This window comes from Phyllobates terribilis, unplaced genomic scaffold (genome assembly GCF_046119375.1).
Source record: "Phyllobates terribilis strain yellow unplaced genomic scaffold, ASM4611937v1 Scaffold_5__5_contigs__length_657084704, whole genome shotgun sequence".
Taxonomy (NCBI): Eukaryota; Metazoa; Chordata; class Amphibia; order Anura; family Dendrobatidae; genus Phyllobates; species Phyllobates terribilis.
Window position 1 is genome coordinate 630,792,954 of NW_027362765.1, and position 20,515 is coordinate 630,813,468.

Below are 20,515 nucleotides of genomic sequence, written 5' to 3' on the forward strand. Positions count from 1 at the left end.
CACAACCGCCACTTGCAGGGAGAAGGGTTTAAAGAGTCTGACAGTGTGCACTTCAAAGGAAGGAAACAGAAGTGAGGGAACCGGAGGGATGACCTGGAAAGCACATTCTGGTGAAAGGAGCAGACCAACACCTCCACCCTGTCTATTCTCAGGTCTGGCGGTATGTGAAAATTTACGCCCACCAAACGAGAGAGTAGCCGCAGCAGTGGTTTCCTGTACTTTGGACAGTGTATTCTGGAGCATGCGGCTTGAGTGCCATGAAGATGGAACATATTGGTAGACTGAGTGGCCTCTAGCACGGACTGCATTGAATATGTAATTCAGGTTAACCTGTGGGACATAACTCTCTACTAGGACCATTCCAGTAGTCTGGGTATCCCTCCTCTTACTTGACCTGATACCTCATGCATAAAAGTTGTCAAGGTTTGGCACGAAAGTCTGCAGTCACTCTATGTAACTGCAGACTTGTGAATCCTCACAGCATGCACAGTGCACGCTGTCAGGATTCTCCGGTGCAGGCGGGAAGATGTGGCGTTCATTTCACCGCAAGTATGCGATATGCATACTTCTGAACGCGTTCCGACTAGACGTGTGTGGCCTTGTTTAATTCACTTGCATTGAGCGAGGCCGCACACATCTATTCGGAATGTGGCTGGCAGGGCTTCGGAGTCGTGGAGTCGTCCATTTTGGTGGATTCGGTATAAAATGGACCAACTCCATCAAAATATATAATAAATTGGGTACAGTAGTACAATGCAGGATGTGCTGTAAATGTTTTCATAAGAATATGGGAAAGTTATGAAATGTCCTATAAATGTCTGTTGTATTCCTGATTTAGGCTTTAAGTTGAGATGAATCTGTGCTGCACTTTATGTACATTCTCAGTAGTGAGGCAGTGCTGTGGAGTCAGGAGTCAGGGAAATTGAGGAATCTGAGTCGGAGGTTTGGCTTACCGACTCCACATTCCAGGTGGCTAGGAGCATGCATATTGCATACTTGTAGTCCCATGACCATCTGCTCCCAGCACCAGAGAATCCTGATAAGCACGCACTTGTGTTTTTTGCTTTCCAGTTTTTTTTTTTTTGTTTTCTACTGCTTTCTCACTGAGTAGCTTGGTGTTGGTAGGCAAGGGTAGTCTAGGTGTAACCTGTTGGGGAGGAGCCAACCTATTAAGGTGTATTATTAGTGTCAGCCACCGGGTGGCAGCAGACTTCACTTATGGTTTCTGTTTTCCCCAATGAGGGCTACGAGATAGATTTTTCATTGCAGTTACATGGATCTAAAGGGTAAGGTTTCTCCTTGTGGAGAGTGGCACGCCAGTATGAGGAAATTTAAACGCCTTGCTTGCTCCTCTGGGAAATTAAATATGCAAATTGCTTCTTCAGACAGGAAGAGGACTTGAACTCTAGTGCCACCTATAAGAAGTGTCAGTCCTACAAGTCAATATCGACCCTTTAACGAGTCGTGCAATATGACTTAGGATAAAAGCAAAATCAGAATCTCAATTTGCAGACACGGTGTTTCGGGGTATTGCCCCTCATCAGTGTAAAGTATGAGATCTGATTTGGCATGGTGAGAGGCTAAGACTGGGGATCTAAGGGGTAAGGTTTCTTCTTATGGAGAGTGACATGCCAGGTCTGGCACACCAGTGTGAGGAGACTTAATTGCCTTGCACTCTCCTCTGGGAAATTACAAAAATCCTCTTTTTATTCTCATCTGTAAACTGTGTTAACTTTTATTTATTCATTGACTCTAAGAAATGGATCAGTGAAAAATAGAAACACGGAAGGAACACTGAAGTGTAAAAATGGATGTCTTCTGCAATTCATCTGTTTTATGATGGATCCCTATAGACTTCAATGACTGAGGCTGAGATGAAAAAAGGACATGTTCTGAGTCTTATGGACTGGACACACTGATCAAACTGGTGTGTGTATATGGATCAATAAAAAACTATGGATCCATGTGATCTCTGAGAAGAAAAAAACAAGCAGCACACAGACAAGTACAACAGATGTGTCATTGTAGTCTTAGGCTATACTCCCAGTTAGAATTGCATAATGTTCATAGACTGGTAAAACCAACAGAGCTCCTATCAATGCTCTAAAGGCCCCATCACACATAACGAGATCGCTAGCGAGATCGTTAGTGCGTCACGGTTTTGGGATCGCTGGAGAGTCGTTTCGTGATCGCTGGGGAGCTGTCAAACATGCAGAACTTCCCAACGATTTCGGCCGCCCCAGCAATCTAACGATCTCGGCGGTCGTTGGGACGCTTTCACACAGCAGCTATTTCAACGATCTACACCTTGATAGGGACTGTACTGTGTCACAAAGGCGTGCATAAAATTACTTTTCCGCGCCCCCCTCATCTCCGATTGGTGGACGCTACTGCGTTCTGATTGGGCGGCCTTGGTTTAACACTGCGTCTCCGGTCAGATGGGATCGCTACTGCGTCTCCGGTCAGACGGGAACACTGGTGTGTGCATTGTTCCTGTACAGATGTGTGAATGTCCTTATATTTATACGAATATATATATAGAGATGTAAATGGCCATTTATTTGTATGCATATCTGTATGTTTGAGAGTATGTATGTGTATATATAGTTATCTGTATACGTATGTGTATATGAGTGTGTGTGTATATATTTATGTACTTAAAAATATGTATGAGTACATGGATGAATCTGTTTACATACGAGTACACAAATGTATATGTATGTATCTGTATACATATGTGTGTGTGTATATATATATATATATATATATATATATATATATATATATATATATATATATATAATATGTGTGTGTGTATATATATATATATGGACTGCTTACTGCGGTGACTACTGCTACTACTGAAAGAATGAGAAACAAAGCTTTTGCATAGTAGAACACACAGTTTATTAGACACATCAGTACAGAAATGTCAGTAGTGTAGAAACATGAGTAGTTGCCCACTATAGGTTTTGATGCTGCCAAGGAACAGCACCAGGACCGTTAAAATACTGGCAGTAGTTGTCGCGGCAGGTCTTCGCATCATGGGTGTTTCTGCCATGTCCCACTGGTTGAAGGCCTGCAATTGCAGGATCGTTTGCACGCCATTCACCGAGCTCCACTTCCCCATCGGCTAGGTCCACAGAGTCCACGAAGCCAGGCGGACAGTACATAATTGCATCACGCCGACGAAGAAAGTTGTGAAGCGTGCAACAGGCCAAAACAACAGAGTCTATTGATTTAAGCTTCATGTTAATTGGCGTGTGAAAAACTCTGAAGCGGTTGGCTAGGACAGTGTGTCAGAAAACGTGCTGTGTGGGTGTGTGTGCACGAGACCCCTAAAATATCTGCCCATGCAAAAGCATATATATACAGATAGAAGCCAAGCCCTCCCTCCCTGAAGAGCAATGATAGCAGATAATTGGTAGATGTCCTATAAATGAATTAAAAATGGAAACTCATTTGAGATCCCAAACAATACCTACCTCGCTAAAGATGTCTGATTTCTTCAAAGTGGAGTCACAGCCGGAGAACGCTGCTGGGATCCGAAAAACAAGGACGCAGTAGCGACCACCAATCGGGACGAGGGGCGCGGAAAAGTCCAATTTATTGCCGCCTACGTGTCTTAGTTCTGAATCGCTAACGAGGTCGTTGATAAGGTGTCAAATACAGCGATGCACACTGCCCAGCGGGAGCGCAACGACCCAGGAATGGTCCAGGAAGCTTTGTAAAGATCAGCGATCTCACAGCAGGGGCCTGATCGTTGCTACCTGTCAGACATAACGAGATCACTAGCGAGATCGCTATTGCACCTTAAGTTGGAGTGGTAATCTGGTCATGTCTAATAAATAGATAAAAGCAGTCTTGGCCTTATCTTAAAATTTCCAGTTCATGAAAAGGTTATGTGCTTGAGCTTTTATTTTTTCCTCCCATTCATCCAAGTATCATTACTTTATTTTTCCATGGCTATATGAAGGTTTTTTGTAGGGCGAGTTGTGGTTTTTAATGATACCTTACCCTTTACCATGTAATGTTTTAAAACACAGGAAAAAAATCCCAAGTCTGGTAAAATGGTGAAAAAACCCTGCTACTCTCCCATCAATTTGGGGTTATGTTTTTACTGCCTTGATTATTTGGTAAAAATGACCTGTCAGTATGATTCTTCATGTCAGTAGTAAACTTGAGGTATGTGCACGCAACATCTTTTAAACTCGGGTGAACCTGCCAAGTTTTTCAAGCAGAGGACACCAGTTTCCTGAAGTGTCTTGTGTAGTGTCTTTCCAAAGGTTATGGCCGCCAGTGTTTTTTTGGAGGGTTTTCCAATGTATTTTGTGAAATATTTTTTACTCTCATTTTCCAGTTTTTTTTTTCTCACTTCATTGAATCCTGTAGAAACAGCTAGCAGTTTTTATTAAGCAAAAACAATGTCAACAGGGTCCAAAAGCCATCAGGTAATTTTTTGGGTGTCTTAATCTTTTCAGTGTTCTACTGTTGTAAAGTACAGAACGTCTTACGAGTAGAAAACATCAGAAGAATGGTCAGGTCACATCTTTTAACTGCTTGGCGTTTTTAGAAACCTGATATGTGCCCACGATGGACATCCACGATGCGTACCAGCCCGCGGCCCCGACACTCCGGAATAGCCACGCGGTTTCTGCTCATTATGCAAATGAGCGGCACAATTTCTTTTCATCTGCGGACTTTCCTCATAGAGGTTAGGTCTATGGGGAAAGTCCACATGCGGACCCGCAAGAGAAATTGACATGCTGTGGTCTGGAAAGACGCGCCGCATGTCAGTTTCGTGGCCGCTGCGGGTTTGACGCTGCATAACATTCAGCGTCAAACCCGCAGCGGCTCCGGATCGTGTGCGCATACCCTAAAATTCTAAACATAAGTACAAGTCTTATTACATAGAAATGTATATGTTCTTTCTTTTTGAGTGTTTTCTTATTTGTTCATTGCTGGTTATACAATGATCAAGAATATAGAGACTGTAATATACCATTTATGCCTTCCCTATGGGAAGTCCGGCTGTGTCTTAACAATCGGATTCCTGCTCCCTCAGTTGCATGATTGTGTGCAGTTGCTCTACTAACCAGTAAGGTTTTAGAACATCACTGCAGAGCAGAATGCGGACCACCAAGATGTTTATTGTCTATGGACGGTCCGGAAGTACTGGGTGGGCCATTTATATGGATACACCTAAATAAAATGGGAATTGTTGGTGATATCAACTTCCTGTTTGTGGCACATTAGTATATGGGAGGAGGAAAACTTTTCCAGATGCTTGGTGACCACGGCGGCCATTTTGAAGTTGGCCATTTTGGATCCAACTTTATTTTTTTCATTGGGAAGAGGGTCATGTGACACATCAAACTTATTGAGAATTTCATAAGAAAAACAATGGTGTGCTTGGTTTTAATGTAACTTTATTCTTTCATGAGTTATTTACAAGTTTCTCTTTGTTTACAGCCATTGACATGTCTCAGAGGTTAACATGTGAGGAGAGGATAGAAATTGTGTTGATGTCTGGTGAACGCAGTACCCGGGTCATTTCAGCAGATTTCAATGCAAGACACCCTACAAGACCACCCATCTCCCATGGTACAGTTAGCAAACTGCTTGCCAAATTTCGTGAAACAGGTTCAGTGTTGGATTTGCCAAAATGTGGACGCAAGAAAACTGTCACTAATGAAGAAACATCAGTGGCAGTCCTAGCTTCATTCAGCAAGAGCCCACAGCGTAGCACTCGCCGTATGCCACTGGAGAGTGGCATCAGTCGAACATCCCTTCGGCGGATATTAGCTACTCACAAATGGCACCCTTGCAAAATCCAGCTGCTGCAGCATCTCAACGAGGATGACCCAGATCGGCGCACTGAATTTGCAGAATGGGCAAACAAAAATTGGAACAGGACCCTCAGTTTACACAGAACATTATGTTTAGTGATGAGGCAAACTTTTTTGTGAATGGTGAAGTTAACAAACAAAACCACCTATTTTGGTCTGAAAATAACCCACAGTGGATAGATCCCTCCAAGACTGTTGGAACACAAAAATTGATGGTATGGTGTGGTGTATGGGGTACAAAGATAGTGGGGCCATTCTTCATCAATGGGAACCTCAATGCCACTGGATATCTGAAATTGCTACATGATGATGTGTTGCCCTCTTTATGGTGGACCACCACATTATGGGTGTCAGGTCCGAGCATTCCTACATGAACAGTTTCCTGGAAAGTGGATTGGTTGTCTTGGGCCAGTTGAATGGCCACCAAGGTCTCCCAATCTGACCCCGTTAGACTTTTATCTTTGGGGTCATCTGAAGGCAATTGTCTATGCTGTGAAGATACGAGATGTGCAGCATCTGAAACAACGGATACTGGAAGCCTGTGCTAGCATTTCTTCTGCGGTGTTGCTATCAGTTTGTTAAGAGTGGGGGAAGGGGGTTGCATTGACAATCCAACTCAATGGGCAGCACTTTGAACACATTTTATAAGTGGTTATAAACTTGTAAAAACTCATGAAAGAATAAAGTTACGTTAAAACCAAGCACACCATTTGTTTTTCTTATGAAATTCTCAATAAGTTTGATGTGTCACATGACCCTCTTCCCATTGAAAAAAATAACGTTGGATCCAAAATGGCTGCCATGGTCACCACCCATCTGGAAAAGTTTTCCCTCTCCCATATACTAATGTGCCACAAACAGGAAGTTTATATCACCAACCATTCCCATTTAATTTAGGTGTATCCATATAAATGGCCCACCCTGTATATGGGCTTTGATTTTGTGCACTAAGACATAGTTTTTGTAAATACTATATTGAAGTATATACAGTGTTTTGTTTGCTTTTTATTGTATGTATTTTGGGGGAATGCAGGACCTCTAAAAATTGGCAATAATGGCATTTCAATATTTTTTTTTCCTTTTCAATGCTTACCTTGTTGATAATGTCTGTAAAAATTGTCTGAATTGTAAAGCGCTGCGGAATATGTTGGCGCTATATAAATAAAAAGATTATTATTATCATTATTAACACTTTCCCGCAAAAGGGCATTGTATTCACATCCTGTTAAAGGGCCCTCAGATGTTAAAGGGCTCAGGAGCTGAACTTCTATCACATGCAGCAGATACCAGCTATATTATATAGCCAGAATCTATCTTTAAGGGCCCCTTCACATTGCGTTTTCTCTTATGTTCAGTGGTCCCCTTGAGACTTAAGCCCAACCCCCTCACAAAATGGGATACAAACCCTCTTGCAAAGTGGGATTCGGGCATATGCGCCTACAATGTTCCAGGTCTCGGAAAATCATGAAAAAAAAAACAAAAACACTTTTTACAATATTCTGAATTTTTCTCATTGCTTAAATAGAAAAAAAAATCAATGGATGTTTGGTAGTGCTATAATTAGACTGACCTGGGCAATCATGTCTGCAGTTCTTTTTACTGTACAATGAACATCGTATTAAAAAAATCCTTAAAAATATGGCATTTTTTTTCACCATTTCATCATAATTTATTTATTTTTTTAGGACATTTTTGTGTTTTCAGTGCATTTATATGGTAAAATAAATGATTACATTCAAAACTACAACTTGTCCCACAAAGAACAAGCCCTCAGACAACTACGGTATGTCGACGGAAAAATAAAAAAGTTATGGCTCTTGAAATAAAGCAAGGAAAAAAGGAAAGTGCAAAAATAAAGCAATCCCTGGTATTTCGAGGGTCAAATAATTTTATATTTTGATTGGCATTTTAGTAATGCGGTGATAGTGAGTGATTTTGTTTTTTCCTTTTTAATTTCTTTAATTTTGAATGGGGAAAACCTTTTCTTTTTTAGTTTTCAAACAATAAGTTTTACTTATCGTTTGATTGCTCATACTAAATAAAGCAATGCTATTTTTTACTGTATATATTGGAAATAATGTTCTCTTATGAAACCCAGCCTGAGGCTGGACTTTATAGGATTATGATAGCCGCTATGGGGACCTACAGCGGACCCCCAGGTGCTATGGTAACCAATCGACTCCCCACGACCTCAAGCCATTTACATTCCCCTGTCAGTGATTTTCAGTGACATCTAAATGATTTAACACCAGAGATTGGAGCTAGCTCCCATTTCTGTAGTTAGAGGTACAGTAGATGCTAGCTGTGAAACGCAACCTGCATGTGATCTGTGACGAAAAGTGTACATCATAGTCAGGGGCTGGCTGGCAAATTATAGCCTGGGGGGGGGGGCAAGCACACAACAGTGGCCCACGAGTTGAGGTTGCCCGTCTTTAGCCCCTTTACTCCGAAGGGTGTTTGCATGTTAATGACCAGGCCAATTTTTACAATTCTGACCACTGTCACTTTATGAGGTAATTACTCTGGAACGCTTCAACGGATCCCACTGATTCTGAGATTGTTTTTTCATGACATATTGTACTACATGATTGTGGTAACATTTATTCTATATGTCTTGCGTTTATTTGTGAAAAAATCAGAATTTTGGTGAAAATTTAGAAAATTTCGCAATTTTCAAAATTTGAATTTTTATGCCCTTAAGTCAGAGAGATATGTCACACAAAATAGTTAATAAATAACATTTCCCACATGTCTACTTTACATCAGCACAAATTGGAACCAACATTTTTTTTTTATTAGGAAGTTATAAGGGTTAAAAGTTGACCAGCGATTTCTCATTTTTACAACAAAATTTACTAAACCATTTTTTTTTTTTAGGGACCACACCACATTTGAAGTCACTTTAAGGGGTCTATATGACAGAAAATACCCAAAAGTGACACCATTCTAAAAACTGCACCCATCAATGTGCTCAAAACCACATTCAAGAAGTTTATTAACCCTTCACGTGCTTCACAGCAATTAATCGAATGTGAAAGGAAAAAATGAACATTTAACTTTTTTTTCACTAAAATTTTACTTTAAACCCCAATTTTTTATTTTCACAAAGGTAACGGGAAAAATTGGACCCCAAAAGTTGTTGTACAATTTCTCCTGAGTACGATGATACCATATATGTGGGGGAAAGTCATTGTTTGGCTTGGAAGGGAAGGATCACCGTTTGACGTTTTCAACGCAAAACTCGCTGGAATTGAAAGCGGATGCCATGTCGTGTTTCGAGAGCCCCTGATGTGCCTAAACAGTGGAAACCCCCCACAAGTGACCCCATTTTGGAAACTAGACCCCTTAAGGAACTAATTTAGATGTGTGGTGAGCATTTTGAACCCGCAAGTGTTTCGCAAAAGTTTATAACGTAGAGCCGTGAAAAAAAAAAAATCACTTTTTTTTTCCACAAAAATGATCTTTTAGCCGCAATTTTTTTTTATTTTCACGAGGGTAACAGGATAAATTGGACCATAAAAGTTGTTGTACAATTTCTCCTAAGTACTCTGATACCCCATATGTGGGAGAACACTACTGTTTGGGTGCATGTCAGGGCTCGGAAGGGAAGGAGTGATGTTTTGGAATGCAGACTTTGATGGAATGGTCTGTGGGCGTCATGTCGCGTTTGCAGAGCCCCTGATATGCCTAAACAGTGAAAATGCCCTACAAGTGCCCCCTTTTTGGAACTGTTCTACTGATTCCTGATATGTGAATTTTGTAATGTAGTGTCATACGTCAGTTGTGTAGCGTTCGTCAGTTTTTCATACGTCAGTTGTGTAAGTCAGAACTGAATTTAGTAGTCCATGGATGTGTGGCACAGTCTGAAGCATTTTTTCATTCACGGGCCGGGCTTGTCTGGGCAGGTGTCACATTGATAAATGGTGTCCTTGTGTATTCCCGTTTTGTAACACACTTGGCACATCTTTTGTGACTTACCTTTTTTTCCGCTTTGAGGGATCTCCCCTGGGAAATGCTGGCCTGGTACGATTCGAGGTTCTTCAGTTCCGGAAGAACTGGGGCCCGCTCTACCACCACTGCCAAATATCAGGGCCTTGATTACTACCTCCTGGAACTAAAGGTATGACGTAGAAGTATGGCCTGCACATTGTGATAGCAGATTGCCATCTGTATGATGTGCATGGCCAGCTACTTGTACCACACCCTGGCCTTTCTCAAAACACTGTACAGCTGGAGGACTTGATCAGAGAGATCAACTCCCCCCATGTACTTGTTGTACCCCACTACACACTCTGGTTTGACAACCTGTGTAGAGGAACCTCGTACAGTGCTGGGGGTGCTGCCATTACCATGTATGGTGGTCAAGAGAAGGACATCCCTCTTGTCCTTGTACTTGACCACCAGTAGGTGGTCGCTACATTGGGCTCTGCTCTGACCCCTATTAGCATCTTCGGGAGACCTCTCTGATTTTTGTGGACAGTATCACAGGCTGTGGTACCTCCACAGAGAGGGACTTGAAGAGTGGGATGCTGGTATAAAAGTTATCCACATAGAGGTGATAACCTTGATCCAGCAGTGGGTGCACCAAATCTCACACAATTTTCCCACTCACTCCCAGGACAGGGTGGCATTCAGGGCGTTCAATCTGGGAGTTTTTCCCTTCATAAACCCTAAACTTGTAGGTGTGTACCCTGAGGTACTCTCACAAGGTTTGTACAGCTTAATTTCGTACCTGGCCCTCTTACTAGGCAGGTACTGCCGGAATCCAAGCCTCTCCTTAAAATGAATTAGGGACTCATCCACGCAGATGTCCCTTTGGGGCACGTGCTCTTCAGCAAACTTGTTGTTGAAGTGCTCGATGACTGTCCGAACTTTGAAAAGACGATCAAAGTTGGGGTCATCTCGTGCTGGACACCGTGTATTATTGTTGTAATGCAAGAACTTGTGCATGGGTCATGACCATTTGGAACACCGGAGTGTTATACAAAACATCAACACTCCAGTTTTCCTGAGCTTCTGGCTTTTTCAGTATCGCTATGAGAAGGACCAGGCCCCAAAACTTAATCATTTCTACTGCGTCTACAGGAGTCCAGTTAGAAAATTATGAAGAGCGGTTTTGTGCCAAAAATTGTTGAGCATACGAATTAGTTTGGCCCACCGTGAGGTTTACAAAATCGTCAGAGAAAAGGTCTATTTCTGTGAGGCCGGTGGTGTCAAACTTGATTCCTGATTGTGCCACAAAATCAGGATTCAGTGGTGGGTGGCGGGGGGCGAGGTCCATACGGGGTCAGTAATGGGGGGTGCTGGTTCATCTTCTGTCCTTCTGTCCTGAGGCGTCTTCATGGCGGTTCAGCATCACCTGAAGAGGAGAAGCAGGAAGAGGAGGAGGATGACTATGACGAGGAGTCAGAAAAATCTAGAAAGGTGGTATCTTCTCCCTCACTGTCCGTGTTGGAGGCAAGGAAAGCGTATGCCTCATAAACTGAATAGTGGGTTTGGGACAAGCAGGACATCTTTTTTTTTTTATGTATGTGGTGTTTGTCAGTACTTTATTCAGTTGTGTGTGTGTGTGTGTGTGTGTGTGTGTGTAAGGGTGCTTGGTGTAAACTTTTTGTAAAGAAAAAAGCAACAACCAGAGGTGGTGCAAGGTGGGAGTGGGAAGGGTGGGGGAGTCAGTGAAAAAAAAAGGGTAAAACAGCGAGCATGAGTGCGGAGGAGTGATCTGCGTCACGGATCAATACTCCGCGGCTGCTGGATGTGTGCACGGAAGTGGTGCAAAGGATGGGGGAGAGAAAAGTGGACAAAAACAAAAAAGTCCTGGAAAACCGTGAACACGGACGTTGATCAGTGACTTGGGTCACTGATCAGAGCTCGACTACTGCAGGACGCACAAAAAAAAAAAAAGTACTGATCAGTGATCAAATACTGATCAGCGCTTGGCAGAAAGGTGGGGTGGGGAAGGGGGTACAAAGACTGGTGGGAGGGGGAAAGAGAAAGGAATTGGGGTGGATGAGAGATCAGGCTGGAATTAAATAATATTCTTACCGTTGTCATCTGGCTTCTGTCCTCTGGCTTCTGTAGCAGCAGGAGCAGTGATTGTAGTGTCACAGGCTTCTGTGGCACCACAAGGCCCAGCCTGGCGCACAATCAGACAGTGTAACCGCCCTGTGGAAAAAAATTGTAAAACAGCGAGCACAAGTGCTGATCAGTGATTTGCGTCAACGACTACCGCTCGGCGGCTGCTGGATGTGCGCACGAAGGTGGTGAAAAGGATGGGGGAGAACAGGGACAAAAAAAAGTCCTGGAAAACAGCAAGCATGGACGTTGATCAGTGATTTTTGTCACTGATCAGCGCTCGGCCGCTGCAGGAAAAAAAAATGCTAAAAATCGCGCGATCAAGTACTGATCAGGGATCAAGTACTGATCAGCGCTCGGTGGCAGAAAGGAGGGAGGGGGGATTAAAAAGAAGGGGGGGTTGGGGTGGATGAGGAGAGATCCGGCAGGGATCTTCTTACTGATGTCTTCTGTCTTCTCTCTTCTTTCTTCTGTCTTTTCTTTTTTCAGCAGCAGGCAACAGAAAAAGCGATTGTGGTGTCACAGACTTCTGTGGCACCACAAGGCCCAGCAGAGCGCAGATCAGCAGCGTGACTGCCCTGTACAAATCCTCAGCTACTATGAGGATGTGCAGGGCAGTCACAGGTAGGTCACAGAGCGGTCACGCGCTCTGATTTGTGTTAGCGCTGCCAGGCACCAGCCTCGGATCGGTGCTCTTATGTATGGCCCCCCTCATGCTTCATCCTGGTATGCATGGCCCCCTTCTTCCCTGTATGTATGGCCCACTCATCCTGGTATGCTTGGCAGCCCCTGATCCCCGTCACGCTGCACAGAAAAAAAATAAACACTCATACTCACCTCCTCTCTCCTCCAGTGCTGTGTCACGCTCTACGTGCTGGGGAGCAGTGACCATTCATTCTCCCTAATAGCGCGCACACTGTAGCCGCAGCGTGGCTTCTGCTGCGCTCGTCTGGCAGTATGTCCGCTATTAAAGGCCATGAATATTCACTACTACCAGCCGGTGCTCATAGGAGATCATCATTTCTGCCAAGGGGACTAAATGTAAAAAATGAGGAAAAAAGTCTTTAAAAATATGAAAAAATACAAATCCCACCCCAACCCCATCAAAAGTTCAAATCAGCCCCCTTTTCACCCATTGAAAATAAAACTATTTAAGAAATACACATATTTAGTATCGCTGAGTTCAGAAATGTCCGATCTATCAAAATATAAAGTAAATTAATCAGATCGGTAAATGGCGTAACGACAAAAATTCGAAACAGAAATAAGTTTTTTTGGCCGACACAACAATGCAATCAAATGCAATAACAGGCGATCAAAATATTGTATCTACTCCAAAATGGCAGCTCAGGGCACAAAAAATAAGCCCTCACCTAGCCCCAAATACCAAAAATTGGAAACGTTACGGGTCTTGGAAAATGGTGACAAACGTCCAAAAAAATGTTCATATAAATTTCGGATTTTTTTTCACCACTTAAAAAAAATATATAAAATAAATAAAAATAAACTATAACTGTTTGGTATCTGGGTACAGATACTGACCTGGAGAATCATATTGTCAGGTCAGTTTTACCATATAAACATAAACATGGTAAATAAAAAACCTAAAAAACAATTGTGGAACTGCACTTTTTTACAATTTCACCGCACGTTTTCCAGTACACTATATGATCAAATAAATGGTGCCATAAGTACAACTCGTCTCGCGAAAAACAAGCCCTCATACAGCTATGAGGATGGAAAAATAAAAAAGTTATGGCTCTTGAAAGAAGGGGTAGAAAAAATGGAAACCAAAAATGGCTATGGTGTGAAGGGGTAAAAGGGGTGGTCCGAAATCAAATTTGAATTTCATCCTAAATGTCTCTCTTAAGGCTGGGTGCCCACGTAGCGTTTTTCAAGCGTTTATGCTGCGGAATTTCCGCAGTGTAAACGCTTGTTAAACGCTAGGTAATCCGCACCCCATGGTCCCCAAGGGGATTCCACATGTTCTATGCACATGCTGCGGATTTTTCCGCAGCGCTTATGCTGCGTACAAAAATCCGCAGCATGTTCATTAATTTTGCAGAAGCGCAGCGGAATGGCCGCCATTGACTTGCATTGAGACACATAGAATCCGCATCTGTACATTTGTACAAGCGGCTTCTATGCGTCTCTATGTGCGGATGGTACCCAGTTCTGGAGGAGAGAAGACTCTCATCCAGACCTGGGTACCATTGTACCTGTGAAAAAAAGAATAAAATAATAAATAAAGTTTATACTCACCTTTCCGAAGTCTCTCTCAGCGCTGAAGGACCTTCGGTGATGTCACAGTCATGTGACCGCAGGCCCTTCACCGCTCTGTCTCGCGATATGCCGGCAGCCAGGAACCAGCCAGGAAGCAGCGCTGCTGCACACGCCGGGACATCGGGGGTGAGTATAGCTTTATTTTTTTATTTTTACGGTCACACTGTATAAATCCACGCTGTTTGCATGGATTTATATAGTGTGACCTAGTTGTCAAGCACTTTACAAGTGATGCTATCGCCTGGAAAGCGCTTGTCAATCTGCATGCGGAAACGCATGTGAATCCGCATGTATTCTGCAGGAAAAACGCATGCACAATCTGCATGCGTTTTTTCTGCCAGGGAGATGCAGAAATGCTGCAGAAATTCTGCTTCATTTCTGCATCGTGGGCACATAGCCTTAATGTAATAATTGAATCACTTTTCTAAAATACTTTCAATAAAAATGTCCTACTGCTCGTTCCCTACTGTAACTCCCTGCTTTTTTTTTTGTACTTCCATTCCGAAGACATTTTGTTTGCGAATCCCCAGTGCATGCTGGGACACTCAAACGGGATGTTATCAGGGACAGGGCTGGGGTCATTAAGAATTATTAATTAAAATATATTAGAAAAATTATTCTAATTATTAAATTAAAGGGGTGGTCCGATGTTAGAATACAAGTCTACAGTCAATCTGCAGACTTGTGAATCTGCACATTGGGTGCAATGCAAGCTGCAAGCATTCTCTGATGCCGAGAGTGGAGGACACATGACTGCAAATATGAGATTTACATGCTTCTGTCCACATTCCGATTAGATTGTTTCCAGCTTCGCTCAATGCACTGGCATTGAGTGAGGCTGCACCCATCTAGTCGGCCCGTGACCGCATGTATACAAATCACACATACCTTCAGTTCAGCACCGAAGAAGAATCCTTACAGTGTGCAGTGTGCCAGATGGGAGGATTCACAAGTCTGCCGTCGCATAGAGTGACGGCAGACTTATAGTCTAAGGCCAGACAACCCCTTTAAATAAACATTTAGGGTGAACTTTTGTTGCAGGCCGCCCCCTTTAGCCTCTGCATGCTGTCATCAAGATCAACAAACTTCTCATTTGCTCAGGGAAATCCACAAAGCTCCTCACACACAGTAACAGTGTAACACCCCCAGCCCATGATCCATAGACCAACAGTACCACATCACATTCATTCTCTTGTCCCTCACAGTATAACAGCCATCAGCAGCACACAGTACAGTGTAGGATTCCCCAGGCCATAACAGTACAGTGTCACATCCCCCAGCACCTCAGTACACCATTACATTCATCTCCATGTCCCTCACAGTATAACACCCATCAGCACCACAAAATATACAGTGCCACACAGTACAGTGTCCCATCCCCCACACATACAGTATAAAGTGTATTAGACCCACAGCCCCTCGTAATATACATGGCAACATACACTGATCACCTCATAATACACATGTTAGCAGTACACAGTAATGCACTCACTGACACCTGTCACCACCCAATAACACACCACCTTCCCTCACTCACCACTATTAGATGCTATTTGCTTCTTACCATCATGTCCCCGGCCAGGCGCTGCTGTGTGCAGCAGGAGAGAAGCCCTGAAAGCAGCACAGAAAGGAGCAGGGAGGCAGAGCCGGCACGGAGCATCGCACAGGTAATCTTCCTCACCAGGCGCTTCCTGATAGGACGTGGACGCGCAAAAGCTGCAGAATTTAAAGGTGCAATGCCCCCCAAAAGCTACTAAAGCAGCATGCGACCGGGTGGCCCCAAAGAGCTGCTGAGGGACCGGCCAGGCCCCCCGGCCCAGCCCGCCCCTCATCATAGTTCATTAAGCTAAGCATTATGGGTTGGACTTTAGTTTGTTCAGATCATACGTTCGGAAAAATGATCATAAGTGATGGTCTCACCTGAAGGGTGCTTTTTCTCTGTAAAGCTCACTGGTAACAGGGTAAATACTTACCAGTAATGCTGATTTTCCAGAACATCTGACAACACCATTCCAATTCCCTCATTTTAGCTTGTGGTTGGTATAGGGTTTCTATCTTGCTTTTTTTTCTTTTTCAGGGATGGCTGAAACATAATGATATCTACTGTTTTTGGAGTATATGTACAGTTTGTTCACTGTCCAAATATTTCTGGACCTAATCTTTGTGATTGTTGCTATGCGTGCCACTATTTTTTATGTAAAATGAAACACCTGAGATGCAATTGAAGTGCAGACTTTCAGGTTTAATTAAAGGAGCTGAACAAAAATATCCTGTGAAACATTTAGGAATTGCCACCATTTTTCTACAAAGCCTCCTCGTTTTAGGGGCTCAAAAGTAATTGGACAAACTAACTTTACCATAAATAAAATGTTTATTTTTAATGCTTTGTAGAGAATCCTTCTGGAGGCAATGACTGTCTGAAGTCTGGAAGCCACGGATGTCACCAAACGCTGGGTTTCCTCCTTTTGTGATGATTTGCAGGTCTTTACTGCAGCTGACTTCAGTTGTTGCTTGTTTGTGGGTCTTTCTGCCTTAAAGGAAGTCTGTCACCACATTTGACCTATCTAAACTATTAATATGGGCATACAGGTTATAGACTGCTGAAAAAAGCCCTACTTGTGTGCCTCATAGCAGATGCCTTGTTGTGGGTTGCTTTTGCAGTATGTTTTGGGTCATTGAACGGCGCTTCACAGTACAGATGGACAATCAACCTTGCTGCATTTGGTTGAATCTGAGCAGAACGTATAGCCCTGTACACTTCAGAATTCACCTGTCTGCACCTCTCTTCAGTCACATCATCTATAAACACTAGTGACCCACTGACATTGGAAGCCATGCATGCCCGTGCCATTTACTGCCGTTACCATGTTTTACAGAGGATGTGGTGTGTTTTGGATCATGAGACGTTCCAAATCTTCTCCATACTTTCTTCTTCCCATCATTCTGGTACAGATTTATCTTAGTTTCATCTGTCCAAAGAATGATTTTCCAGAATTTGGCTGGCTTCTTTAGATGTTTTTTGGCAAGTCTAATCTGGTCTTTTTATTTTTAAGGCTGAATAATGGTTTGCACCTTGTGGTGAGCCCTCTCTATTTGCTCTCATGAAGTCTTCTTTTTATGGTATGCTTAGATACTGAAACACCTACTTCCTGAAGATGGGTAGATGTTGTGAAGAGGTTTTTCTCCATCATGAGAAGGATTCTGCTTCCATCCACCACTGTTGTCTTCTGTGGATGTCCAGGCCTTTTTGAGTTCCCAAGCTCAGCAGTGCACTTTTTTTTGCTGACTGTATTGAAGAGCTTTTGAGAAAATTGTCCAATTACTCTTGGTCCCTTTTAAAAAGAGGCACTTACATATTATAGAACTGTAATTCCCAAACTCTTACTCCAAGTAGGATGAGAATACCCTTGAATTAAAGCTGAGTCTGCACTTTAAGCCCATATTGATTATATAACTGTACCTTGAATATGTTTTGGCAAAATGCCAAAACTTGTCTCACTGTCCAAATATTTCTGGACCTAGTTGTATATGGTCCGTTTTCCCCGCAAGTACTCCTTAATCCACTAAAGGAAAAACTGGGAGTTGTCTTTTTATTTGCTCTAGGCTTCCTTTCCACTGGTTGTTGACACTTCATCTCTCGCTGGTGAAAAGTCTGGTGTAACCAGTTCAGTCATCAGTTTAAGTTGTGGGTTCTGTAAAATTAAATTTCCTGTAAGTAATTATCATTTCTGACTACTATTTTTTTTTTTAGGTCCAATGTCTGCACAATTGGAACCGTTCTACCAGTGTGGAGCAATACGCAAGTCTTCCTAGATGGAGACGGGTAAGTGCACTGCCAGAATGATGGTTTACTATAGTAACTATTTGGCTTTAGATAATTAACGTTCTTCTTTGTCTCCCTAGTGGGTTCAGTGTTACGTGTGGGATGGACATCAGGGCGTTTAAACCTATATCTGTACAAACGATGTGGTGAGTTTTACACTAAAGGCAACCATTGACTTGGGTATTTAATACTGTGTTATGTAATTCGGTGATTGCATGTCATTGTAGGGCTCTCCTGCAAATGCTCCACAAAGCCTGTGAGGCTTCAGAAGCAAACAACTATATTCCGGGTGGTGCCAGTCTATGTCCTGGGTTGGTGTATTACCTGGATCATCACCGTTCACCCCAAGGATGTATTAATGCATGGACAGCCACGTCAGACATTACATCTACACGTAGGGATCCCACCACCCCTGAGAGGTGAGAGATGATGAGATGTGGACTGATAACTTTAAGCATTCAATGTAATAAAATGTGACGCGCCCCCTAGGACCGTGGGGTACTCGCCACCGGGTCGGTCGGTTCCTTGGGATAGTCACAGGCGCGTGACCCGGTCCGGGGCCCTAGGCGGTCAATAAAAAGGACAGTTTATTTAGGGGAAAAGTTTTGTGACGCCACCAATGGTATGCGGCTATAGGTGGCCGCGGCTGCTGAAAGAGACCGCTGGGGCCGTTGGTGACGCAGCTGGGATATATTTGCTCCCCACTGGTAAAGCGGGGCCCCAGGGCTACCGCTGCGGTTAATGTAGGGGATTGTGGATGTTGGGGTGCAGAACTGAGGGTGCAGATAATGACCAGACGACACAAGAATGGCGGTTTCCTCTACCTTTACTTGATGTTTGATGGTGCAGACCGGGGCACTGGTAACTGAAGGTAATGGAGATCCGGGCAGCCTAGAAGCAATCTGGGATCCACCTCGCCTGTTTTGACCTCCGCTTGTTTATTGACACTTCTGCCTGACGATTTTGTACCTTTGCTGCCCTCTTGGTTTTGACCCAGCTACCTGACTATCCTTCTTGCCACCTTGCGCCACCGAACAGCAGCTGACTGTGGCCCTTGCCCAGGGACTCCTGTATAGGGGTTAATTGGTGAAGGCCAGGGCAACCCCAGGGCTCTTGGAAAATGAGTAGCCTAGCCTGTTTGTGGTAGCCATTTTAGAGCTGCCAAGCGACGACTGATACTCCCATCATTTCTGCAAGGTGGCTCTAACAGCGGAGCTGATGCTAGGTCACAGGAAGCAAAGCAGAAAGGCATAAAACAACATGAAACTTGGCAGAAAAATATATGGTCATTATTTATAAGCATTAATGGCAAAACCAGTAACTGAGTTAGGGAAGTGAACAACCTTTTTAAAGAGGACCTTTCACCAAATGTTTTATGCTTTAGGGTGGAAAAATATAATATATAATATTTCACCTCTCTGTTCAGATATTAGCAATCAGAGTATTAAGTCATTGGCACCTAATGACTTAACTTTTTTTAACCTTCAAGTGGTGTCACGGGTGTGTCAGGATTCACAGACAGTCATATTGTGTCCGGCTGTAGAAGGTTGCTGCGTTTGGCCTTACAAACATTTCCCTGAGCTTTTCATTATTCCTCTCCCTTTAGGACCCAGCGGTTAACCTTACCTTGCTTGGGGATTATACCTTTTTCTTTAGGACCCTGAGTTATCCTCACCTTTCTGCTGTTAATCAGCACTTCCTTCCTGTGTCCTTAAATACATTCAGACCCTCAGAATTACTGGTGATGGCTTGTTTATACCTATTCAGGCCAGGTATTCTAGTAGTCTATTAGAATTACCTTGGAGTTCCCGCATGGATAGTTGCCGTGCTTTCTCTGGTGTCATCTTGGAGTGAAGTGTATTCCCCTGTTTGTTTCCCCTGTGTGTACTTTAGTTGTAGGGGGCTGACTTCACGCTCACCACTTCCGTTCCCTACCTAGGGCCTAGCCTTAGGGTCAGCTAGGGCTAGGTTTCCTGCTCGGCGATAGGTGCAGAGCCTATTTAAGGTTTATAGGGGAGTCGGGGTTTGTCGTCAGATCTTTTTAGGGGTCTCCACTCTCTCTTTTCCTAGTTGTAGGGCTCCCTCCCCTTTTCCCGTCGTATACGCTGGGTTCTCCCCATACCCAGAGTGACAAGTGGGTGTTATCAGACAGGTTTCACTGGGGGCTTGTACTTCTCCCTGCATGCTGCTGACCAATCATAAGCAGGAGCAACACATAAGATGGGGGTGTTTCCTTCTTTCCTTTATCTTAGAGTAGGTTTCTCAGTGTATGAGATATAATGACAGACAGCCCTGATTACGTGGTCTAACCACCTCTGTGAGTCAGTGTTGGGAGAGCCGTGCCGCTGAGTTTAGCTGTGTCCCATTACAAGCTCTTCTATCGGCTCTCCTGATTATCTGTTTGTTTTATAAACACACTTGCACACATGTCTGCTGTGCTCAAGCAACTTGTAATGCAGCTCTGATCTCACTGCAGAGCGATTAC

The 20,515-nt window shown here is 43.4% G+C and overlaps 1 protein-coding gene across 1 annotated transcript in view; it reads left to right on the top strand.

Annotated features, from left to right (window-relative positions):
* SSH3 (slingshot protein phosphatase 3) overlaps positions 1-20,515 on the top strand; it is a 158,696-nt gene that overhangs the window by 54,431 nt on the left and 83,750 nt on the right. Inside the window, exons 5-7 of the mRNA XM_073686147.1 lie at positions 17,959-18,030; positions 18,111-18,176; positions 18,258-18,449. Coding sequence (XP_073542248.1) covers positions 17,959-18,030; positions 18,111-18,176; positions 18,258-18,449 — 330 coding nt within the window. The remainder of the gene's footprint in view (positions 1-17,958; positions 18,031-18,110; positions 18,177-18,257; positions 18,450-20,515) is intronic.